We start from the raw sequence: 26,594 nt of genomic DNA on the forward strand, positions 1-26,594 counted from the left end.
AAAGTTCCCAGTGAATGAATTCCTAACTCTCAAACCCACAGTGCTGACCATTACTAATAAAACATTGTATGAATGTGTCTTCATAAAACTTGAACTGTCTCAAAGCCTCGGCTTTCTACATTGCTGGTTTCATTACCTTCAAGAGATTATGGAATATCAAAAGCATTATCTACAATAATAATGCTGTGTGTTATTCTCTGAAGAGCTTAGATACTCTGTACACTTTAATTAAATCTCCTAATGTCCTGGTGAAGTAGGCAAGAGATCAGCAGAAGGTGAGTCATCAAAAACAGTGGAAAACTGGACCATAGGATGTGCTTTTAGATGAAATCCACTTTTATTGTTATCGTTCCCATTTCACCAATGAAGAAATGGGGTTATTGTTCACACAAAGATAGTGAGCTATATTCCACTTTTGCTAAAGTTCAGAATTACACTGCTATAGACTCTGTAAGCATCCCCTGGGAGATCTTTAAAAATAGTATAATAACCATGACCCCTGAGATTTCTCCTTGAGAGTCAACCAACACTTATTAATGAACATGTAAAATGAGTGCCAAAGAAAATACACGTTGTCTTTTTCTTATAAAAGAACACAGAACAAGAATCCCAATTTATCATGATATTATCATGATACATCATCTCTTAGCTTTGATTAACTGATTCATTGCTCCTGCTTCCTTCCCTATGTCCCTAAGCTTCCCTCAGCTCAAGAGAGACGAGTGGACACCAGTCTTAAGGAGGTAATGTTAGGAGAAGTGTTGATTATGTTGAAGACACAGTACAAATGGCAGGGCTAGAAAAATTGGAATGGCTAGAAAACACAGAACCAGCCCTTACTGTTGGTTGGATCCTTAGGATACTGGTCAAGACCCTAAAGTCAGATTTCTGAAAAACAAACATACATGCAGCTATTGTATGTGATCTAGTTTATAAACCAACTCCACTTCTTACAGAGGAGATTAAAGGGCCCCAAACACTTGTCAGACTAGGACATGGTTCTCTTAATCCCAACCACCTCCTGACATCCTAGGAAATGCAGTCATAGATCCCAGGGAAACAGAGACCTTGGTTTGGAAAAATAATCATAAAAAAGATAAATGCTGCTGTTTTGGACAAGAATTTGGTATCACTAGTCTTAAAAAGAAATGGAGATGCAAATCATGAAATCTTATGCCAATACTTGGTTATGAAATGGATATAGTCTTCCAGAATATGCTTTAAGTTGTTTGGATTATGAAAATGGAAACACAAAATTAAAAATTTGTTGAAACTTTGTAGATCCTCAAGTTTGAGAAAAATTGCTTTAGAGGTAGGTATTGATGGTCTGGCAAGGAAGTCAAGGTGACAAATTTTGCCTAGTCCTAAGAGAGGGTGACACGTGACATGGAGTCTTCCTTTGTATTTGATTTACTAAAAGTAAAGTAACCAGTAGCTTATTTCTACTCCCGAAAGCTGATTTACTGCAATGGGGTCAAGGATGAATCTATAATGACTACTTGTGTCATAGAACAATAATCACTCTTTCCCAGTTTTTGAGATGGCTGAAAAAATGCTCTAATAGAATTCTAAGTTGTCTAGAGAAAAAGTTTCACAAGACTAAAAAAAGTTCCTACCATAAAATAACAAATTTTAATTAACTAATTCATATATCTATGCATTTAAGTATAAAGGGAATTTAATCACTCATATATTTTTTGCATTAACCATTAGAAATGGTTTTCTTGTACCATGTTTAAATTGGTACCTTGATCATTGCTATCACCTACTTTCTAAAAACTCATAGACTATCATATATTTAAAGTATTATTTGACACAACTATTTACATACTTATATAATTATGCCAGCAACAGTCTCCTTTCATTGTAGTTTTAACTGTATTTTAACAATATTACTGGGTAACATTATGTGAGTATGGGTAGTATTAGCTGGGTATGGTGGCTGGGTAATATTAGCTGGGTATGGTGGCTCACACCTGTAATCCTAGCACTTTGGGAATCCGAAACAAGAGAATAGCTTTTGAGCTTAGGAGTTCGAGACCAGCCTGGGCAACATAGTGAGAACCTCTCTATATAAAAAATAAAAAAATTATCCAGGCATGGTGGCACACACCTGTAGTCCCCACTACTTGGGAGGCTGAGACAGGAGGATTGGTTGAGTCCAAGAATTTGAGGTTGTAGTGAGCTATTATGATGCCACTGCACTCTAGCCTGGGTGACAGAGTAATATCCTGTCTCAAATAATAAAAAAAAGACATTTTTTTATTATAAATTATAAATCTGCTAAAATATGTCAAATTATTAAATGCCATCCAAGTAAGGTATGGTTTTAAATTTAGATTAATAGTTTTAAAGTAGGTAAAATATTATTTTATTAAAATGTATAATGCTTATAATGAAAATGTTTGTTTCAATTAATGTTAAATACTAATTGATCTTAGAATCTTTGAGCTGGAAGGAGACGATGGAGATCATTTAATTTGATTGACTTCATTTCTAGATGCTAAAACTGAATCCTTAATCTTTTGAAGGTCAGATAGCCGAAACTAGAACCCAGTCTTTGAGCTTGTCAGTCCAGTGTTATTCTCATTAAGCTATATAGGTTTTTACTATGAACATTACAGTTAGTTATTCTTATCTCCATTAGTACAGAAAAGCTCTTCCAAGGTGACATCACACATTTGCCTAAAAAAAAATGCTACAATATTCCAGGACCAGAAAATCTCATCCCAATTCCACTATTCACAGGGTGACATGAAGCAAGCCATTTAATCGCACTGTGCTTTCCTTTTCCTAATTATAACAATAAGGACTCTGGCAATTTAGACTTACCTATTTAATTTGGTTTTTGCAAGAAGTGGTAATAAAAATACCTCTAAAGCATACAGCACATCCAAGTGCAAACTTAATACTTAATAACGAACACTCATCTTAACTATATTTAAACCAAGAAGCAATAACCACTTGAGTCATAATTGGGAGGGAGAACATATAAGCTACTGTGTGTCCTTATAACATCTGAACAAGCAACTCTTTGCCTTCTCAAAGGCACCATTCATTCCTAAACATCGAAATGTTAAGTACCTATAGCACTGTTAATGGAATCTGAAGAATTTACTGTAGATCTACCCTCTAACTGATATATGCAGAGCATAAACCCTTCCAAATATTATTCCCTAAGAGTAAAATGTGGCTTCCCAAGTGACGTGTAAAATTGTCCAGCTTAAGCTGACCTTTAAAAACACAAGCAAAACATACCCACTTGCTTCTCCTGGATAAGAAATAGCTCTCACAACTGGAAAGGATGGGAAGAATCCATAAGTAGGTTTAAAAAGTACTGTAGAACGCAAATTTTTAAAGCAAAAAAAAATGTGTACACTGTGCATAGAAAATAGTCTAAAAGAAAATACCCAGAGATGCTAATATAGGTCATCTCCAGGGTATAGGATTTTTTCAGGGTTTTTTTTTTTTCTAATTTCCTTTTTCTCCTTTGTGCTTATCTGTTTTGTATGATTTTGAACATGGATTAATTTTGCTATCTATATAAAAAAGGTTACCTTGTAGGAAAAAAAAATTTGCTTTCGTGTCTCATTTCAAGGGAGGTAAGATACTATTATGGCCACTTCAAAACTGAAAAGAGAAAGCTGAAAATGTTAGTGGTTGTGAGAAGAATGTGAAGTGGATCCAGGCATCTCGTATGTTGGTACTGTCTTTGGTGACTTTGGAGGACAAGCAGAGAGGGAGCCAGTGTGCAGAAAGCCACTTCCACGAGAGCTTTCACACCTGGTAAATACTAACAGGCAGAGTTGCAAATGGTTTCTAGCCATTTCTAAGCTTCCACGCGGCGTGCATTCTTCACCCACAACTTTTCGTTTCTGGAACTGCGCTGTCGCTGTCTCGGATTTAAACAAGCATTGCTTTCAGTGTTTAATTACAACTTAATGGAAATACCGCTTGCATTCCAATTAGCTTTTGGTTTTCACATCACGGATGGGCATCCACGTTATTGTGTCATTATAATCTCATGTTATAATGGCTTCATAATGCAAGTCCCTGCAGGGTTGAATTAGTAGTTTCCTCTGGTAATCACCCATCACTATAATATCATAATCACATAGACATAGTCCCTGCATGCCTCCCCTGCAATCACTGTGACATTGTAAGAGCATTTTAATAGTATTAGCATAGATTCTCCAGAGAAATTATCTCATTGTCACTGCATTACCATATAAGATTAATTGTGATGGAGCCCAGTTGTTGTGCGATGAGAGCTTAAAAAAAAACAAAAACTAACACTCAGCAGTGAGCATTTCACTTCCCAAAAGGTCAGTGCGTTTTGTACTAAGGTCTCCGTACAACCCTTAATTGAATATTTGTCCTTTTATTTAATTTTTAATTTTTTTTGGAGACAGAGTCTCACTCTGGTTGCCCCAGCTAGAGTGAGTGCCGTGGTGGTGTCAGCCTAGCTCACGGCAACCTCAAACTCCTGGGTTCAAGCGATCCTCCTGCCTCAGCCTCCTGAGTAGCTGGGACTACAGGCACGTGCCACCATGCCCGGCTAATTTTTTCTATATATTTTTAGTTGGCCAATTAATTTATTTCGATGTTTAGTAAAGACGGGGTCTTGCTCTTGCTCAAGCTGGTCTCGAACTCCTGACCTTGAGTGATCCTCCCACCTCGGCCTCCCAGAGTGCTAGGATTACAGGCGTGAGCCACCGCGCCCACCCTGAATATTTGTCCTTGCACAAGATGTTAAGTTTTGCTTTTTGTTTGTTTGCTTAGGACTTACACGACAGTGATACATTGGGTTAGTCCCTCTCTGAGGTATACAAAAAAAAAAAGCAGACATGGTCCCTGTCTTCAAGGAGTTTACAATTTAATCAGGTTGACAATGAATTATGTATGGCATGTAGGTACACACAATGAACACTCTTATGATAAAGTAATCTGAAGTATATGGCATTATATAGTGATAAGAGTAACTAAGCAACGTTTCCTTAAAGAAGAAATGTTTAATAATCAACTAAAGCAGGGGTCCTCAAACTTTTTAAACAGGGGGCCAGTTCACTGTCCCTCAGACCGTTGAAGAGTGTGGCCCACATTCCACGCATGTGCACTGTGGGCCCTGGACAAGTCGGCTGCTAAGCAGGACAAGCAGCGGTGGCAAAAACACCTGGTGGGCCAGATAAATGTCCTCGGCGGGCCATAGTTTGAGGACATCTGAACTAAAGGGTTAAATGTATTAAACATAAAGACTTTGAAGCAGAAATGGAGGGCACAGTTTTCAGGATTCAAGAGTCTGGCTGGCACCTTTTGTTCAATAACTATGGGAAGAAGAAAGACCACCAAAGACACTAGCGGGGGTCACGGCCACATCCCCATCCAAAAAAAAAAAAAAGGGAGCAAGAAAAACCAAGCTCCCGTCTGCAGGTGCTTCTGCTACTGTGAGCGGAGAGAGTGGAAGCTGGACCTTGTCCTTTATCACTAAGAGAAGGATGAGCAGAGACGGTCTCCTGAATCATCACATAAAATAAACTCTTGTGCAGAAAAGCAATGCACAGCCCACCAAAAGTCTCCTTGGTTTGCTGTCTGAAGTTGAAACCCCGGTGTACAATGGCTATCAGGTATCAGTGACAAATGGCACACGCTGCAGAGACTGGCAGGGCATTGTGTTCATTTGAGGGGCCTCTAATCTTCTGGCGTTCCTTGGGGACGCCACAGGAGAACCGTGAACAGATTACGGGGACTCTCAAGGAACCAACCCTCTCAGCTCAGTGTGGAAGTGAGAACGACACCACAGCCAGCACTGAGCACAACCTCGCCCCTAGCAGGATTCCATAAACGTCTAGGGACAGATGAATGAATGAATTCGACTGGAAAGAACGAACAGGCTTGCTTTCAGAGCTGCTTTGGGTCTAAACACACCAGTGAACGAACCTGTCACACGTGATCTCTGGTAGCATTAAGAGCAGAAGAATTAACAACTGGCGACTGTCTCTCGTACTATCAGAGACTTGCCTGCCTTCTTGGTTACAGCAAATCGCTGCCTTCTAAGGGATAATGGTTGCTCATTTCCCCTTTCTCAGATCGTGGGAGACCTCAGAACTACTGTGGGCTCAGTTTCCAAACTAGAAGTGAGAAAAAAAATTTTTTTTTTATTTGGAACACAGTAAGGACAAAGACATGCTCTCTGAGTGCTCAAAGCTACTTTTACTAACAAGCTGCACAGCAATGTAGAATAAACCTGTTACATAAACAAAACTAGCTGTTTCCCTCCTTCCGGGTTATTTTTAACTTCACAGGTGAAGTCTCTATGGCATGAGCTATCCTACTCTTGGAGTTCTTGTTTAGGCATCACCTGAAATTAAACTGTCTTGTCTTAGCTGCTGCTTTATAGTAACTCATTTCATACATTTTTTATTAAGTATCAATATCAAAAGGTACTTTTATTACATTTGATTATCAGTTTTTATTATAATACAGTAGTATTCATTTATTCGGTATTTATTATTAATAGACAAAATTATAGATGAAAAAATCAAGAACTTGGAATGTTTAAACACACATATATGTGCCATAAGAAAATGTTATGTATAATATGTTATACATACTATATTAATGTATTTACACATATAGTAATTATAATATATAATGTATATATGTATAATATATAATTATACAATCAAATATACATATCACATGCATATTAATATGTATAATATTATCTTGACACTGCTTCAAAAAATAGTTTTTCTCCCTTATTCAAATGATTAAAGGCAGCAGAAATAATTCCTGATTCAACAGGTTAATTCCCTAATTCAATAGGTTAATCTTTTATTGACACAAACAATAGTCCCAGTAGCTATAGAGTATCTTGAGTGCTACCAAAAATTAATGTCAACTTGCTATATTTCAAAAAATGGAAGAAGGGACACAGAAGGAACAACTTAATGCTCTTTGGAACATATCACTCTTTCCCAAAGAGGAGGAAAAGCCAGAACTTTACCAACTGCACAAATGTTACAAACCGAGTTGACATGCTAAAAGTGCATCTTCGGGCAAATCACTTAGTCTTGGACCTCAGTTTCCTCATGAATAAAACAAAGGAGTTGAACAAAGTGATCTCTAGAGTTCCTTCCCGATACAAGTTCCATGATTCTATGTGGAGAGGTGCTAAATGGCCCGTAAACGTCCCCTGCATTGGTTTCTCCATTAGTCCAATTTGTTTAAATATTAAGTAAATGAGGATATATGTGTGGTAGAAAATCAGACAGAACATTTCTTTACAAGGAGTGTGAACCCTTATTGACATCTTTCCCGATACGGATTCTTTTTCTGATGTCCCATTAGGCAAACCATACTCAACAAACCAGATGACAGCATTTCCTTTGCTATAAATGTACTACACACAACAGACTATTACTAACACAGGAATGAAACAAAAATGCCTCACAAACCAGAAGTTCCAGGTTGTTAATTATTTATTAGCATTTGTTATACTGCTTGTGAATAAGAATAAAATAGAAGCACATGTATAACATAACGGTGGCTTTATTAGCCCTCAAAGAATAATGCTGGCTGCCTGAGCCACTGCGTACTGTCGGCTGTTTTCCAAATAACAGTTTATAGGCTCCATTATCTGTCTATGCACGTATGTATATGTGTATATATACATACAGTATACATATAGACACACATACATACAGGGTTTTTACAGTTTCCAGTCATCGCAGTATAACTACAGAAACTGTTCTGATAATTTTGTGCTGACTTAACCAAGAATAATTTTGGTTTTCAGTGGATGGTGAAATAAGTTAAAAAACACAGTAATATAAATTTCGTCAGTGTTTTCAAAAAGTGATACATATATATATCCCCCCACCCCACAGTTTGTTCAAACTGATTTTAGGTGGCATATGGGCATTTTAAAATGCTTTAAACAATTATTTATTTTAATGTGTTTTAGAAAAGAAAGTAATAGGCCCGGCGAGGTGGCTCACGCCTATAATCCCAGCACTCTGGGAGGCTGAGGCAGGTGGATCGCTCAAGGTCAGGAGTTCGAAACCAGTCTGAGCAAGAGTGAGACCCAGTCTCTACTAAAAATCGAAAGAAATTAATTGGCCAACTAAAAATATACAGAAAAAATTAGCCGGGCATGGTGGCGCATGGCTGTAGTCCCAGCTACTTGGGAGGCTGAGGCAGAAGGATTGCTTGAGCCCAGGAGTTGGAGGTTGCTGTGAGCTAGGCTGATGCTACAGCACTCTAGCCTGGGCAACAAAGTGAGACTCTGTGTCAAAATAAAAAGAAAGAAAAGAAAAGAAAGTAATAAACGTTGCAAGCCTGTGATTTTATAGATATTATTTCTTAGAATGAGGCTAAAGCAAAAAAGTGGACTGGTTTAAAAGTAAAAAATTAAGTAATTAGTGGGAACAGTAGTATTTAATACATAGGCATAGCAAATGCTCTTGAAGATGTAATGAGAATAAATCAAGTTTTACAGGAACTAATGAAAATTATACTGAGTCTGTGAAAATTAAAGGGCACATCAGCATCTCCACAATGTTTTGTATCACTGCGGTCCCCAACCCCCGGGGCGAGGACTAGTACTTGTCTGCGGTCTATTAAGGCCTGGGCCAAGGCTGGGCACAGTGGCTTACGCCTGTAATCCTAGCACTCTGGGAGGCCGAGGCGGGCGGATTGCTCAAGGTCAGGAGTTCGAAACCAGCCTGAGCAAGAGCGAAACCCCGACTCTACTATAAATAGAAAGAAATTAATTGGCCAACTAATATATATAGAAACACTTAGCTGGGCATGGTGGCGCATGCCTGTAGTCCCAGCTACTCGGGAGGCTGAGGCAGCAGGATTGCTTGAGTCCAGGAGATTGAGGTTGCTGTGAGCTGGGCTGATGCCACAGCACTCTAGCCTGGGCAACAAAGCGAGACTCTGTCTCAAGTAAAAAAAAAGGACTGGGCCGCACAGCAGGAGGTGAGCAGCAGGTAGGCCAGCAAGCAGTGAAGCTTCCTCTGCATTAACAGCTGCTCCCCATCACTCGCATCACCGCATAAGCTCCGCCTCCTGTCAGATGAGGGGGCGGGGCATTCGAGTCTCATAGGAGCAGGAACCCTACTGTAAACTGCGCATGCGAGTGATCTAGGTTGTGCATTTCTTATGAGAATCTGATGCCTGGTGATCCGAGATGGAGCTGAGGCGGTGATGCTAGCGCTGGGGAGCGGGTGCAAATACAGATTACCATCAGCAGAAAGGTTTGACTGCACAATAAATGTAGTGCTCTTGAATCATCCCCAAACCATCTTCCCACCCCCACTTCTCCCCCAGTTGTTGGAAAAATTGTCTTCTATGAAACCAGTCCCTGGTGCCGAAAAGGCTGGGGACTGCTGTTGAAATACATTCATTTGCTTTGGCCTATTAACCCTTTGCACTCGCTTGCTTTTTTCTCATTATCCACTCGACATTATCTACACTCGACATCTGAGTGCAAAGGGTTAAAGACTAACTCCTCTTTTGGCATGTAACATCCTTCTCACCTCATCAGAAATACAATCTGGACTTCTCATTAGGCAGAAAAAGCTATTATCCAGTTTTAACGCTCAGATCTTTTATTGATCCCACTATCATTGTTGACATTATTTTACTAATAAATGATGTTGGCTTAAAAATATTAATATATGGTATAAATATGGATTAAGACATTGTGGTCAGACATAGTACATAGCTACTTACTAAGCTTTCCAATATTTATAGACTAAAAATCTAAAGTTTAATACATCATTCACTAGAAACATAGAAACTACGTATAAGCTAGAAATGATATATTAAGAAACTTTCCTTAAAAATAATGTGAAATTATTTCATTATATAGGAATAATTAATGTAAACTTATTTTGGCCAAGGTATTACTAACAAAAAAACAAAAATAAAGTGGAAATAGGTTGACAAAAAATTAGTGTCGCTACATAATGCATGATGAAAATTCCACATAAAAAATCTTTTACCATCCTCATTTGGCCTATCCAAAAAAAGAAAAAGGAATTTAAAAATTAATACTTTTGACCTCACTATAGCAAGAATAAGTAGTAGCAAAGGTCCATGAAGTATCCCTAATGGTAAGAAACAGTATATGTTCTTATCTACATTATAAATCTAACAATTAAAGAAATTCGATAGACCAAGAGACCTATAAGAATCTTCATGGAGATCATTTTAAACTTGGAACTCTTAGCTCGATATATTTTGATCTTTCTACCGAAATACACTGATGGGCAAAAAGTGAAAAGATGATGCCTGGAAGAAATGATCAACATCAAAAAGGAACATCACAATCATACTGCAAGAGGCTTCCCCTTACCCATACATAAGATCAAATATGCCTGCAAAGTCAAAGGCTCAGTAATGTCCGTATTCGAAATAGCAGATTCTTTCCTACTTATGCACTGAATAAACTGCTCCAAAATATTTAGTACACAGGAGAGAGAAAGTGAAGATGCACCTTACCGAATGATAATGGGTCAAGCTGAAAGCAGCACAGAAGTCAAAAAGAATCTATGTCAGGCCTGAGACTTGAGCAGAAATGTGAGTGTGACTCCCAGGTGAGACCCAGGACAATTTCTAACCCAAGATGCGGAGGCTGGGAGAACTTGGATCGGCCTGGACCATGACAGCAGCAGACAGGGCTTCAGAGTGTCACTCTTCTGAACGCTCGGGGGAGAGCTTTTCTGCCTAATGTCGACTGTAAGATCCCTCCTACAACAGCAGAGCACATTTTTATAGAAGGTGTTGGGCAGAAGGCACAAGCATTGGGGGCAAGTGGCCTCTTCTTAAATCCCTGTGTTCAGTGGATTTGTGCAGTGGCTAACAGACAGGTTCTTAAGTCAAAGACTGAACTTGCAGAAACGCAGCCTGAGACCTTGGGAAACTCCCTAACTAGGAGAAAGGCACTGACCCATGTCTTATGCCAGAGAATGACAAATAAAAACACACGCCAGGCCAGGCACGGTGGCTCACGCCTGTAATCCTAGCACTCTAGGAGGCCTAGGTGAGTGGATTGCTCGAGTTCAGGAGTTTGAAACCAGCCGGAGCAAGAGCAAGACCCCATCTCTACTATAAATAGAAAGAAATTAATTCACCAACTAAAAATATATATACAAAAAATTATCCAGGCATGGTGGCACATGCCTATAGTCCCAGCTACTTGGGAAACTGAGGCAGGAGGATTGCTTGAGCCCAAGAGTTTTAGGTTGCTGTGAGCCAGGTTGATGCCACAGCACTCACTCTAGCCTGGACAACAAAGTGAGACTCTGTCTCAAAAAAAAAACACAAAAAACAAACAAACAAAAACACACACACACATACATGCCAAATAATCTAGGCCAAACCTAGGAAAGATGCTCTTGTAATCATTATTGGATAAGGGTTTCAACAATACTTTTCTATGTTGCAACTGGTAGTTAAAACCACACTCTACCCACGTGTGTCTTGTCTAACATATGCAATGTATACCTTATTTAATCTGTCCCTGAACAGTTATCAAATCTGTCATCACAGGAGGCTATATAGCTCATTCATGTCTTATCTTTTTAAATTTTTATTTAGACTTTCAAATACAGACATTTTCAAAAATTCACAAATGTAGCGAGAATAGTATAGCAAACTCTTAAGTGTCCATCATTCTTCAATAATAAATTACAATTTAAAACAGATTTTAAAGGGAAAATTGTTTCACAGCCCATTCAAGACTCCAAATATTACTTACATACTCTTATACACCATATAACAATCCTCTAAGGATTTCTGGCTATCTATTTAGTATAAAAGATTTTTTTAAGGATTAGAAAAGAAACCCTGTTATTCTATTCTGAAGGAACATTGTAAAGCTTGCAAGAATCAACTACAGTATGCATTGCAGATACGGACAGATGATGTCAAACTGAGGGCTTTTATGCCTTCACTTGTCCCAGTATTTCTTTGAATATAAGAGCTTTTCTAGCTTCTTGGATGCACATCTCTCTCTCTCTAGAAACTTTTTTCTTGGACATCTTCAGTTGATAACATGGGGACAATAATAAACATGGAAGCAACACGAACACAAGATGCCACCTTACAGGGACAAGAAGAGATGAGACCACTGTATACACTGTATACTTTTGCCTTTTTTGATGGTACAAAAAAGTACGTAGACTACTCATAGCAAGTTTCTTATTCAGAGAGGAAATTTGGGGTAAAAGTATCTGTAGGTTGTTATGGCAAATATTTGGATGGTTATAGTTCAGCTTGCAAGGTTTACCTTATGTAATAACGTGGCTTCAACTTTTATCTAATCATGCCAGTGTTTCAAGTCTACAGCATTAAGTGTTCCTCCAAATAATGTTAAGAAGTTCCTGAAATGAGTGGATTCTCCAATGACCTGCAGTCATCTCTTTGGTGGCTCAAGTTATGAGAATCAAAGAAACTAACTCCCCAAATGGTAGTTTCCAAAGAGACTGTAACTATTGTAGGGTAGCATTATGGACTAAACTGTGTTCCCCACCCAAAATTCATGTATTGAAGCCCTAACCCTCAGGGCCTCAAAATGTGACTGCATTTGTATTAATAAATAATGTCCCTACAGAAGTAGTTAAGTTAAAATGGGGTCAGTAGAGTGGCCCCAATCCAATAGGACTGGTGTCCTTATAAGAATAGTTATAAGGTAAAGCCACCCAGTTTGTGGGATTTCAAGATGGCAGCCCAGCAAACAACATTGTCAGTAATAGAGGTTGTCTAATCACAGCTACAGAAATGGCCCTTAATTATATATGGGGGTTCTGACTCTAGAAAGTGAGGAGAAAATCTACCAAAAGGCCTAGCCAGGTATGTGCAATTCAACCTAACCCTTCTGTTAACCAATTTTGATGACAATCAGATCAAATAAATACTTATGTCAATGATGTATCAGGGAATAATAGCAAACCCTATTGAAACCTAAAGCAGATACCATGCAGCATATGTAGAAGTTTTATAATGTGAAATATCCCTGGACTGGAGACCAGTCTTTATATTTCCTCTAGATTTTCAGAGAGCAAGACTGATAATATTTAACTTTTCAGATACGTACGGAACATAGTAGATGAGACAGGTAGAAATGTGAAGGTATAAACATGAGATAACTTTGAGAGTTCATGAAAATATTTAAAATATTTTAAAAATCAATGCATATATAATTCTTAAAATAGTAAGCAACATCAAGAAAGAAATGTTTGTTGCTACACAATAATCTTGAGGATTTTGGTCACAATGGGCTTTCCATTACACAAAAGAGCATTCAATTAACAACAATATTTACCAATATTCTCTTCAAAGTGCTTTTCAAACACCAAATAATTACCCAATTAAGCCACTGCAAGATAAGCTGTTATTACTCTGGATTTAGTGAAAGGGACTAATAATTACTATTTTAACAGTTTCTGTGAAGACAGACTCAATGTTTACTGTATGCATGGGCACATCCTACCCTTTTAATGAGTAAGGAACACACACACACACAAAACCAAAAGGCTGATTATCTAAGTGCATTCAGTGCAAGACCCGAGATGACTAAGAAAGAACTAAGAGCCATGACCTGTGAAAACAGAGCCTTTAATATGCAAAGCAGAGGCCTCAATTGGCAGAAGGCTATTTATGAATCCTGCCAATACTTGGTATTGCAGACTGACAATAGAGAATCTTTGGTCGTGCCCTGAACAACATAATTCATCACACAAGTGCTCGGGGCAGTCATGTCCAAGCAATTTATCATCATCATATCACTCGTCTGAGTATGAGAGGGGGAGAACTTTGATTGTTAACCTCTAGGGAGACTGGATTTATAGCCAACGTCCCTAAGAATGTAGCACGTCTCTGCCCAAAGCAAAATGCTCCTTGCTTCACTTCTGTTTAAGTCAGAGTAAAAGAGTGAGCACACTGCCCCTAGGTCCTTGAGAGCAAAACCTAGGTCTGATACTCTTAGATGCAAAATGGAATAGCCAGGCAATCTTTTAAAAATACTCATTGAAGCTGTATGGAAAAAAAGAAATTAGTCAATGGTAAGTATGGATGATTTGTTTCAAATGTCCTTTGGTGACAAAGATAATTTCTGAAATGCAACCACTGATAACTGCGTTTGGGAAGAATCCTCTCTTTACAACTCATCCATGATTATTCCTCTATATTGGAACACTTGGAAGTACACTGAAAATTTTAAAAAATACATAGATTGTGTTTTTCGAAGTAAAAATGAGAGCCTTGATTTCTATCCCTTCCAGGCTCGGAGGCTTTATATATTTTACACTTTAATACCAGATGCCCTTATGGAATATAATTAAACATCTAAATGCCATTCTTGCCACCTTTGATTAAAATTATGAAGCTCACTGGAGCATTATGGGAACCAGGGCACCTGGCATCTCCTCACAGCGGGAAAGGCATGAGTCACAAGGCATGTCTCGTACAGCACCTTCCTGAAGGTTCCCAAGGTCAATGGGGCATGCATATAGCATGCATATAACTCACACCTTACCTGAGTATCTGAACTAGGCAGGCTAGGCCAGGCTGTGCTGCGCTAACAAACAAATCCCCAAATCTCAGGGTCTAAACACAACAAAAGTTAGTTTCTGGCTCATCGTATTCACCTAACACAGGGTGGCAAGTGGCTCTAATCATTGCTGTCATCCTGTGACTCAGGGTGACAGGGCTGCCACTGGGCGGTCATTGTGGCAGAGGAGAAGAGGTTGTGAAATATCTTTTGCTGGCTCTTAAAACTGTCACCTGGAAGTGACACGTGTCACTCCACTTACATTTCATTGGCCAAACAAGGCACGTGGCCATGCTGGCCAGGAAGGGTACAGAGAAACAGTCAATATTGGTTACTCCCATGCTGAGCAGGCAGAGGTATGTGTACTCAGGTAGCTTTCACGGAACAGGTGGTCAGAACCAAAGAGCCAGTTTATGCCAGATGGGACCAGGTGTCTTGTTTTTCTTATTCTTTTCCTTTTTTAAACAAGGAAGGATATCTATGAATGAGAAGAGTTTTGTTATAAAAGTCTTAGTAGAAAAACCTGGGCCACCGAACATATACTAGAAAGAACAGCTACAGAAAAACAGAATGGGGCCGCAATTGGTGTATGAAAAAAAAATAGTCAACAACTATCTCAGCCAAGTTCCTAGGGCTGCTGAGCAGGATAGAGCTTGATCAGGAAGTCTCAGACTGTTCTGGATGGTTGACTGGGTTATTTCAGACATTGGAGGAGAAAGACTCCTCATGTATGAACATGTTAAGCAAGGTGGACATTTCCCAAGCTCCTCTCATGGTATGCAGTTCATCATTTTGTCTTTAAGCTTCATTCCAGAAGCAATCTATAAAATGCCTGCTTAAGGATTCTTGACTTCCTATACTCACAAGGATCCTGTCTATGGTCAAGACCAGGAAGGCACCAAGTACATAGCTCATACCTCTCCAGATTCTCAGTTTCATCTATTATATCTCTGCTCCTGTTCAGCTCAAAATTTAATGACTCACGTTTCAAATTTGCCATTTTTCTTGATCGCAGCCCCCTGCTTGCAATTTGTAGCTGTTTGTTAACTTACTTATTTGTTGGCTCCTCCTTTGTTTCCTCCTGCCCTTCTACCTCTAACCAGAACATAAACTCAAAGAGACTGGCATCCTTATTTGTCCTGTTCTTAGTGCATATCCAGGTACAAAATACATATTTATGGATTGAATGAACAGATCCTTCCTGAGGACCTTGTAATTTCAATTTTATCACAAAATGGCACAATTAGGTTCTTATTTTCAAAAATCCATAGATTAGATTGAGTAGAGACCTAGAGATCAATTACCTTTTAAATCTGCCTAGAAAAGATAAATAATCTAGCTGGGTGCAGTGGCCCACGCGTATAATATTAGCACTTTAGGAGCCCAAGGCAGGAGGATCACTTAAGGTCGGGAGTTCGAGACCAGCCGGAGCAAAAGCGAGACCCTACAAAAGAGCGAGTCTCTACAAAAGAAAGAAAAACTAGCTGGGCCTGGTGGCGCACACCTGTAGTCCCAGCTCCTCAGGAGGCTGAGGCAGGAGGATGGCTTGAGATTGCTGTGAGCTATGAGGAGGCCACTGCACTCCAGCCTGGGCAACAGAGCAAGACTCTGTCTCAAAAAGAAAAAAAAAAAAGCTAAGCGAAATGGAAATATATTTTGCTATTGTATTCCAAATATCCATATCACATACATTTTAGTAACTTTTATTACACTTAAAGTAGCATCCAGACCCCACAAATGAAAACATAATTTCATAAAGTCACACTATGTGAATCTGGTGTTGAAATTATCCTTTTAAAAATTACTTTGCTATCTTGCTATTGACAGCAAGTTGTCTGATCTATTTTTCTTTGCAGGGTGCACTGAGATTTCTTTTTGAAGGGAGTCTAGTTATTTCTGGCATGACATCAGACCTTTAGGGTAACTGCTGTACACTCCTACTGTCTATGTAAAATAAAATGTAACTGGCCAAGTAGGTGTCATAAGTCCCAGAGCACTTTTGCTTACAAATAGATATATATATTTTGAGATAGAGTTAGTCACGCTCTGTCGCCCTGGGTAAAGTGCGGTGGCGCGATCATAGTTCACAGCAACCTCAGACTCCTGGGCCCAAGTGATCCTCCTGCCTCGGCCTCCCAGAGTGCTGGGATTACAGGCATGCGCCACCATGCCCAGCCTTTTCCTTATAGATATTTATATTATTTATTCTCTGTGACAATGAATGCGACGATCCTTTAGCACAGGAATAAAATCTTGTCAGTTTCCTCCACTGTCGAGGTGATTTGAGGACGCGTGGACTCGAGTTTCTACACAACGCGAAAGTTCAGCAACGTCCCCGTCGTGGGCGTCTTTACAAACACCCCGCGACAGCACGGCTGTGCGACCCTCGCTAGCATGCCCAGGGAGCGCACAGAAGTGTGTTTGGAATCGCTTTGTGATAGAAACACGAGACAGGAAGCTAAACGGCGGGGCTGAGGCCTGAGGCTTGGAGGGACGAAGTAAAAAGTTAGGAAAAGGGAACGAGCAGGGCCTGATGACACCCCCAGGGTGTCCCTATCAAGCCACCCAGAGCGCAGGACACAGGACTTCCAGCAACACGCCGTCTCCAAGCCTGGCCAGCAGCCCAGGCCGGGTCGCTCAGCCCGCGCTCCCCTCGCTGCAGCGTCCCCAGGGCGGGGGTTCGGCAGCAGCCAGTCCCCGGCGTCGGGTCCCCTGGTCCCCACCCCTCCTACCGGGCCCACCGCTCCTGCGCCCACTTAGGCAGCAGGCGCCTTCCCGCTGCTCACCATGCACCGCCTGCTCCCCCGGAGCCCTTGGCACTACCACCGTCCCGGGCCTTTTCCGCGTCCCCGCTGTCCTCCCTCCTCGCCCTCCCCTCGGGTCTTCTCCCCGCCCCGGCCTGGGCACGCCCGGCCACGCCCCCATCCCGCCTGGTCACGCCCCACTCGCCCTGGGCCACGCCCCCACCCCGCCTGGTCTCTCCCCGCTCGCCCTGGGCCACGCCCCCACCCCGCTGGTCTCACCCTGCTCGCCCTGGGCCACGCCCCCACCCCGCCTGGTCACGCCCCACTCGCCCTGGGCCACACCCTGCGCTGGCCCTGGCCACGCCCCACTCCGGTCTAGACCACGCCCTTCAGACCCTTGCCACGCCTCTCCCTGGTCCCCGGCCACGCCCAGCAGGTTGCTGCCCGGCCACGTCCACTTCCAGGCCCAGTCTGGGCTCCAACAGCTGGCGGGCCTGTTCTGAACCAGTTTTATTACCCTGTAGCTGCAGAAGCCAAGCCGGGTGGAAGCCCACTTCCTCTGCACCCGTCAGGGTTGGGGAACCTGTGGCCTTCCGATCTCAAGATTGTTCTTTTTTAAGCACCAAAGGAAGCAAGAAAAAAAGTCATCTTTCTCTGTTGCACCCCTTTTCATAAAAGGATTTGTTCTGTAAAATTTGGATTCAGTCAAAAGGCCTCACTCAAGGACATAGAAGGTCACATGTGGCTTTAAGGCCACAGGTTCCCCACCTCTGGGAGGGACTAGATCCCTGAGGGCAAAAGAAGTAGCTGCATTTCCCCCAGAATGGAGCCTTTTGGAGTTCCTTTAGTTTTCTCCAAAGATATCAATCAAATCAGAAGTGGCCAGGCTGGCAATTTTGTGTCACAATAGGCTCTGGATCCCCATCCTGAATACTTAGAATATTGGGTTTGTATTCCCAATTCTTCTTTTGTTGCATGCCCCTGGGCCTGAGTTTCCTCCTCTTTAAAATTAGAGTTCTGTAGTAGAGCACTTGGACTGGCCCAGGACTTTACGCGACTGAAATAGCTCAGTGAATGTGTGTGAGTCTGTTGGCACAGGGTGGTACTAGGAGCAGGGGCCCCAGACAAAAAGGAGAAATACATGTAAGTGTTGTAGTGTCCAAGAGCAGGCTGTCCCTCCACCCTTCGAATGTTCCTGAAAATCAGCGGCCAGGGGCAGACTAGCAGGAAGGAAGGCATACACGTTTACTGGCTCATAGTTCTATGTGACTCAGGAAACTTCAGATTGGAGACCCAAGGATGCAGGGAAGAGTGTCCATTCTTTTGTTTAGGTTCAATAAAATATGGATGGCTGTGGAGGATTGGACAAAAAAAGGGTATGATCTGATGCTAACAGACTGAGAAAACCCAGCAAGGCCTGTCTGTCTAGATTCTTTGTGGGTCTCTGAGCAGCATCCTTCCTCCTGGGTGTGGGGCAGGGCACTTTCTGGAATGGGGGTCTTATGACCCTCAATCAAACAAGGTCAGCCAAATAATTTCTTTATGGCCAGTTTATACATAGAACTGGAGGGGCGAATTAGAGTCATATTTTGAGATTTTATGGCTGGCTTGGAGGAAAAGGAGTTCTGGGTCCTATGAATTGCCTCGAGGTTGAGGGATTCTGGTATCCATGTTCTGGTCTTGGTGAGTACTGAGGGGCCAGAGGGAGGACAGGAGATGATCAGAGAGTGCTCCCTTCATTCTGGGGTACTGTTTTCTGGGCTCCAACAGTATTACACCATAATCAGTTAGTTTTATCCTGAATTCTGAGAAAAAAAAAGTTGGGCATTCAGATAGGAAGAGCCTACAGGTGTCATTTCAAAGGAAGGTAGAGATAATAATAATAACAGATAATGTTTATTGAGGCCAACGCTGCCAGGGTTTCTAACAGGTATATGTTGTCTTGTTTAATTTTTTTTTTTTTTTGAGCAACCTATATATGGTAGGAGCTATTTCCCTCCAGTTACAGATAAGAAAACAGACTTAGATGAGCATCTTGTTCAAGGCTAGGACTAGAACTCAGTCTGGTTCATATCGATCACTACACCATGCCTTCTTAGTAGAAGAAATAAATTAATCTAAGTCAGAAAGAAAGAGGAGAAAAGTATATACAGATCTGGTTTTCTGCTTTTTTTTTTTTTTTTTTAAGGGAGGTAAGAGTATGAGAAGGTATCAAGAAAGGAGGTTGATTGGTAAGGAATAGGCAGAGAGAAGATTTTGAGAAGAACAAAGGTTCTTACGTAGGGTGGCTTGGTAGATCCTAGAAACAGGGAAGGGGATAAAAATAGGGCCCAAGAATAGGAAAAACAAGAATAGATGTTGGAATGAACAAACAAAAAAAAAAAAAAAAGAAAAAAAGCATAGATGTAGAAGTTAGGAATTTGAGAGATATGAGTACTGGGAGAGTTGGATATTAGTAGGAATAATTGGAGCTCATACCAAGATTATATAATGAGTAGGTGGATCGAGAGAAACTTCTAGAGTGGTTTCAGCACTGGCTGCCACTTTGTGTGTGTTACAACCACAGAGCCTGGCAATGGTTGTTAAGGAGAGGCCTAAAAGTCCATTATTTTTAATGTTATATATTTCAGTAGTCCATGCTGCCAGATGTGAAATTATACACAGACTCTTGTTTAAAAAAATGACTTTGGTTTCTCTTTATGGAAGTTACTAAATTCTCCACTGCCCACATTAAACCCATGGAGCAAGATCTGTGAAGGATTTCACATACAGGCTCTTCTTTCTATGGCTTTACTCCTAAAAAAAGACAGTGTTAAAGCAAAATTACGCTAGATTTTATTTCTCTTTGAAAGAAGTAGCTACAGAGACACTTCAAATTAGTACGCAGGAGATTTATTTCAGGAACTTTATCAAACTATTGTGAACAGGTGTGTTCAAAGGCAGAGATGATATATAAATCCCATGTTCAAACTAGAATGTAACATCTGTGTATGTACTATAATCCTATTTCACATTGTAAGTGATTTGAGCACTACTGTTAGTTAAGCACCAAATGCTATTGTATTTTTTAAAAGGTAAAATAAACATTCTTCAGCACTGGCCTCAAAATCTGCTAGCCTCAGGGACAAAAAGGCAAGAATGGTTGAAAAGTGTCTTTTATGATGTTCTGCTATCAAAAATGATAATCTGGCATCAAGCTTGTGCCCAACTTTATTTTTCAGTCTTTCTTCCAAGGGAAGCTTAACTTGGAAATATTTTTTGAAACCTAGAATCCCAGTGCACTGTCATAGGTCTGTGATGAAATAGCAAAGTTAAAAATCACATTATTAAGGAACCAAAGGTTTCCAAATCAATCTCTCAGTTAAGGGTTTAGTTCAAATGCACTCTCATTTCTACAGTACTTGCTTTTCATTTTCATAGTATCTTTGAATTTGGACAGTACCTGTACTCAGAAACACTAAATTGGCAGAGAGAATGAAATCAAAACTAAACATCCAAAGCCCCTTGCTGTTTGGGTTCAACTTCTAGAAAGCACCCAGATTTTCATCACCCTAGTTAGTTGTTTTAAATATTTACACAAAAATAGTCTATAGAAATAATTTGGGAAGGTCAAGATATAAAGTAATCTGGATTATTATCAGATAAGTAGCAGGAAAAAAAAAGAGCTTATGATGTTAATTCTTTAAATGATGTTATCAAGTATTAATTGTTAATTGGAAGTTGAAATGTACAGTGTTGCAGAGATTTTCTTGGTTTAATCTGTAGACATAGTGTGACAAGCCATTCCTGTCATTTTTAGTAAATCTATTATAGACACCATTGTCACAAGAGGCTTAGAACAGAATTTTCAACACACATTTTTTAAAAATCAAATTTCTATTCTTTTTTTTAATAGAGACAGGATCTTGCTATGTTGCCCAGGCTGGTCTTGAACTCCTGACCTCAAGCCATCCTCCTGCTTCAGCCTCCCAAAGTGCAGGATTACAGGTATGAGGCAGCATGCCTGGCCCAATTCCTATTCTTTATACTCCCCAGAGAATACAACTAACTATCTAACATATTTTATTACTTCACCTAGGTGCAAAGAAAACAATGAAATTAAAATTATTCTAGTTCTTAAAGAGACAAATTAAAAACAATTATCATCCAATTGAATGAACCTTTTACTTAGGACCATGTCTTTATCAATGTTGTTACAACCTTTCATTGAAGTCAATGACAAGTTTGTCTTGAAAAATATTTTGACTTTATAGCTGCTGTGTAAAACAGTGTGACAATTTCTCAAAAAAATTAAACAGACTTGCCCTGTAATCCAGCAATCTTGCTTCTTGGTATATATACCCAACAAGTAAAAACAGGGACTCAAACAATCATTTTTAGTGGCATTCTTTCCAATAGCCAAAAGGTGGAAGCAACCCAAATGTCCATCAGCAGATAAATGAATAAACAAAATATGATATACACAAGCAGTGGAACATAATTTAACCTTAAAAAGAATGCAATTCTGATAATGCTATAACTTGGATAAACCTTGAAGACATTATGCTATATGAAATAAACCAGACACAAAAGAACAAATATTGTAATATTTCACTTGTATGAGGTACCTTGAGTCGTAAATCCATAGAGACAGAGAGTAGAATAGTGGTTTCCAGGGGAAGAGAGGAAAGGGAAAATGGGGAGTTATTCTTTAATGGGTGCAAAGTTTCAGTTTGGGATGATTAAAAATAGTTCTGGAGATGGATGGTGGTGATAGTTGTACGACGACATGAATGCACTAAATGTCACTGAACTGTGCACTTAAAAATGGTTATGATGGTAAGGCATTGGACACCAGCCTGAACAAGAGCGAGACCCTGTCTCTACTAAAAACAGAAAAAAATGAGCCCAGGAGTTTGAGGTTGCTGTGAGCTAGGCTGACACCACAGCACTCTAGCCCAGGGGACAGAGCGAGACTCTGTCTCAAAAAAGAAAAAAAAAAAAGAACCTGCAAAAACTTGAATTAGAACACTTATGACTCTCATTTGTTTTTGCTAGTGTTAAATAAAAGGTCATAGTTTTAAATTATATCAGCATTACTTTTAAAAATAAAAAAACCTTGTTAATTGAATTGCCTTGTTTATATTTTTTTCTGCCCTAATAATCTCTTTTAGTATTTGTGACAGAGACTCAGTGGTAATTGGTGGCTAGGGGCTCACTGATGCAATCCCTCCTCTTCTGGACACACAGTTAGACTACATTTCCCAGCCTCCTTTGCAGTTAGGGGTGCTCCAGCCAATGGGATGTGGAAGACATATGTCTTCTAGAACTGGCCAGTCAACAACCATCTACCTGTCTTTGTCCATCAGTGGACCAGGCAAAGAGGATTCCTAGAACCTGGGGGATGGAGACTCGGGAGGGCAGAGAGCTGTATTTTATTGACTGTGTGGAGTAGAGCCCTCCTACCAACCTTAACTGTGCAAAGACTTAAGTGAAAAATGTATTAATAATTTTTGTGTCTTAAGTCACTGAGCTTTGGAGATTATTTGGTACAGCAGATCGCCTACCCTGCTTACTATAGTGTTTGCCCTGGTAAGAGAATTGGATGAATCCATCAACAAATGGAAAATCATCTTCCTTTAGCCAATCATTAGTAACTAATATTAAATGGCTTCCATGATGGCTTCCAAATCCTTGAGAGAATTATTTAAACATTAGAGACATCTATTAGCACACAACAATGTGATTATCGATCTTTAATAAATACAGCCTTGAGAACTGGTTTAAACAGAACGAATTGAATGCCAAGAAAAGACTGCAGAGAAGCTATTCATTAACTGTAAGTTCAAGCATGTGTGTCTGAAGAATACCAAATGGCAGTTTTCTCAGTGTTGAAAAAACAGCGTGGACTTGAACCAAACACCAAGAGGATCATTTTGAGTTTATAAATCAAATAACTTGACTTTCTTTTCTTTAAGTCACATGAGTGATTTCTTGGTGTTTCGTTTGAGGATCTTTTACATTTTTGTTTTCTGCCAAGGAGTTAGTGTAAATTTCTAATCAGACACTTTGTTTAAATATTGTTTTTAATTGTTAGCTACAGTAAGTAACCCAAGCCTTTGCAGCCTTGGGTTACTTAGTTGCTGAAGACCTCTTCTGCCTGCATATGTAGCTTGCAACATTGTGTCATGTCTTTAGTAAGTATTACTAAGATATGTAAAAAAAATCCAGGACATATGAAAATATCTAGGATATGTAAAATTATAGATAAATATAAAAAAATCATATAATATTAATGAAAATCATGTTGCAGCTAAAATAAGTAAAGATAAGAATTTGATTCCATCTTTTAGCTAGAATAAAGGGGAAAAATCAGGGTCTTCCATCTGGGATGAATTTCCTGGCAGGGTGTACAGAGGCAGCCATATTCTCAATGAACAGAGGTGGCACGTGCTAGGGAAAGCCACATGACTAAGAGGATTTGATATGTGTCCCATTCCACTGGCAGATGACGAAAATCTAAGAAGCTGCCTTGAAACCATAGATAGAGTTTATTTGTTGAGAATGGCAGAGACTCTGTCCTTTTATAGGGTTGCTGTGTGAATTAAATGATACGCCATATGAAGGTGTCTTTTCTGGAGCTTTCAGAACAATACTAGGAGTTTTGCTAGACAGGAGAGGGTAATTAGTGCTCAAGTACAGATAAGTCAGAAAAAGCAAACAGAATTGGGTAAATACTGTGCTTTTAGACAGCAGGGTAGTTGGGTCTCAGGGTGCTGTCCACTAAGAGATCACTGTGCAACAAGCATCAGGCACACGTCCAGGGTCCAAAGTTCATGACAAGTGACCCAACACCTAGACTGGGGGCAGGAAAACCAAGTACCAGTGGCCTGGGCCAAGACTCTAGGCACAATGATTTAGGAATATTGGCCAATGGAGTGGCCATAAAAATGACCATATTGGCAAAAGTAACTATCATTTATTGGCAGTCTATATGCCAGTCTCCATTCTAGTAGCACTTTGTAAACATTTTTAAGATTTTATGCACACATTGTCCTCATTTTATAGATGCTTAGAAATGTCTCGTTGCTGATACACCGGTAATTCGAGATTCAAATCTAGGACTAGTTGCCTCTAAAATGCAAACTCTAAGAACTACCCAGTATCCAAGTGAAGCATTTAGCACACTGCCTAGCAAAGGGAACAGTAAATGCTACCTGTTGTCTTTATCTAGACAAGAGATTGAGTGTGTGACACAGATCAGCAGAAGCAGGATTAGAGCTCACCTGGAAACCCTGTGAGGCCACACTTCTTGTAAACCATGTCTGTGTGTGTGTGTGTGGAGGGGAGACCAGAGGGGAAGGTGGAGGGACTTAAGGGGTAGTCTGCAGGATGCACATCAGAGACTAAAGAAGTGAGGAATCAGAGAGCAAAGTGATCCCTAACCCCAGGCGTTCTTCTTTCTCTTCAGTTGTGCAGAGAAGAAATCAGACACTTTTTTAACAGAGAAGTCAGAAAAGCAAGCGAACACTTCCCTTGATTGTCACAGAATCAGATACTCTCAGAGCCAGAAGAAGATCTTAAAAACCACCTAGTTTCCAACACTCTCCTCTTGGAAGAAGTCAAACGACATTCACTGAGATTTTTAAAAATCCCCAACTGCAGGGAAATAAGCAAACTCAAAAGGGCTTTTTAACACAAAGGCCCTGAAGTCTCAGAGAAAGGTTTTAACTTTAGGGAGGCAGGGGTGAGTCAGATAGCACTTCATCATCACGATGCACGTGCGAGACCAAGGGTAGAATTCGTGGGAATAGTAACAGACGTGATGGGAAACTTCTTTCTGTATTAGGTGGTGGCATTCTTTTTTCTTAAGATTCCTTAAAATATTTTTAGAGCATTTCATTATTCTGATATTTAATTTACCATTAAATTAATGGTAAATTAATTGCCATTAATTTACCATAATGGTAAATGGTATGTGAGGATGGTTTGGTCATTTTCATAAAGAACTATCTTTTAAAACATAAAGTAACTAAATGTATGACAGTTTTGTCTTATTTGAGTATTAGGTGCATAGAATTTTTAATTGATACAGAAAAACACATGCAAGTTATATGCATATGCAGAAAAACATATGTAAGTTATAATGCAGGGGTCCTCAAACTTTTTAAACAGGGGGCCAATTCACTGTCCCTCAGACTGTTGGAGAGTGCACACTGTGGGCCCAGGACAAGTCAGCTGCTAAGCAGGACAGGCAGCGGCAGCAAAAACACCCTGGGGGCCAGATAAAATGTGCTAGGTGGCCCGTATGTGGCTCTCGGGCCATAGTTTGAGGATACCTGTTTAAGGTCTAGTATAACAGCTGTGAAATTCCTATTTGACATGACCAAATCCTTTGGTGGCCTTTGCATAGCACCTCCCTGGCCTCATCCCCACCAGAGGCAGCCACTCTCCTGAATTTCATGTTAAGTGTTCCTTGGCTATTCTTAGAGACACTCACTATTTCAGGCCCCTTCACCAGTACCACGACCTCCTGCATGGAGGATCCTAAATACTGGACAACGATGACCATGGCAAATCAGAGTTGCAAAGTGACAGCAAATGCCATATGTCTCAATACACTTTTGCTCAAATTTAACTTGTCTTTAAAATCAGCTAAGGATGGTCTTTTCACAGAAATGGAAACTAAGGCAGAAGTGATTCATAGAAGTTCCCTCAACTGCCAAGATCAACACATAGTAGGCCAGTTAGAGTCTATACCAAATTAATAAGCTTGTCTTGGTCTCAGTTGTATAGAGATTATAATTCCCAGGGGGCTAATGTCTATAATAGTTACCTATTGAAAGACCGTTTTGCATTTGGCAGATTTTGAATGGTAGAGAAGACTTCCTGGCTTACTGTTCTGTTCCTTAGATCAGAGATCCCAAGCTTTTCTTGGTGAAACTCTGTATTGTACTTGTCAAACCGATTCCATTTTTGTAGGTACAGTGTAGGGTGAGGAAGGTTTGCAGAGAGGATAAGGCTTTGGTAGGAGCAGTTCTGGTTTCCTTCTTGGAGTTAGAAGAGGGGAAGATGGAAAGCCCAGGCTTGGAGGGGGCACCAGGAAGTACAGGATCCATCAGCAAGTCACATTGGCTCTGTGGGACCTCAGGTAACCCTGTGATATCTGAGTAGAACCACGGATGGCAGGTCCTGCATCTTAACGCTGCTTGGGCTCTGCCAGTGAGACAACCCAACCTGGCCGTGCAACAGAAAGAAACATGGAACTACAGACCCAGAGCCATTGATGATTTGGGATAAGAAAGGCA

At 40.3% G+C, this 26,594-nt stretch overlaps 1 protein-coding gene across 2 annotated transcripts in view; it reads right to left on the reverse strand.

Annotated features, from left to right (window-relative positions):
- PTER (phosphotriesterase related) overlaps nt 1-17,448 on the reverse strand; it is a 59,745-nt gene extending 42,297 nt beyond the window's left edge. Inside the window, exon 1 of one of the 2 annotated variants that reach the window (XM_012753775.2) lies at nt 17,350-17,448. In XM_012753775.2, coding sequence (XP_012609229.2) covers nt 17,350-17,352 — 3 coding nt within the window. In that variant the 5' untranslated portion in view covers nt 17,353-17,448. The remainder of the gene's footprint in view (nt 1-17,349) is intronic. The other variant, XM_012753779.2, reaches the window with a different exon arrangement.
- Nucleotides 17,449-26,594: the final 9,146 nt, after the last annotated feature.

Source organism: Microcebus murinus, chromosome 25 (assembly GCF_040939455.1).
Source record: "Microcebus murinus isolate Inina chromosome 25, M.murinus_Inina_mat1.0, whole genome shotgun sequence".
In the NCBI taxonomy this organism is placed as follows: Eukaryota; Metazoa; Chordata; class Mammalia; order Primates; family Cheirogaleidae; genus Microcebus; species Microcebus murinus.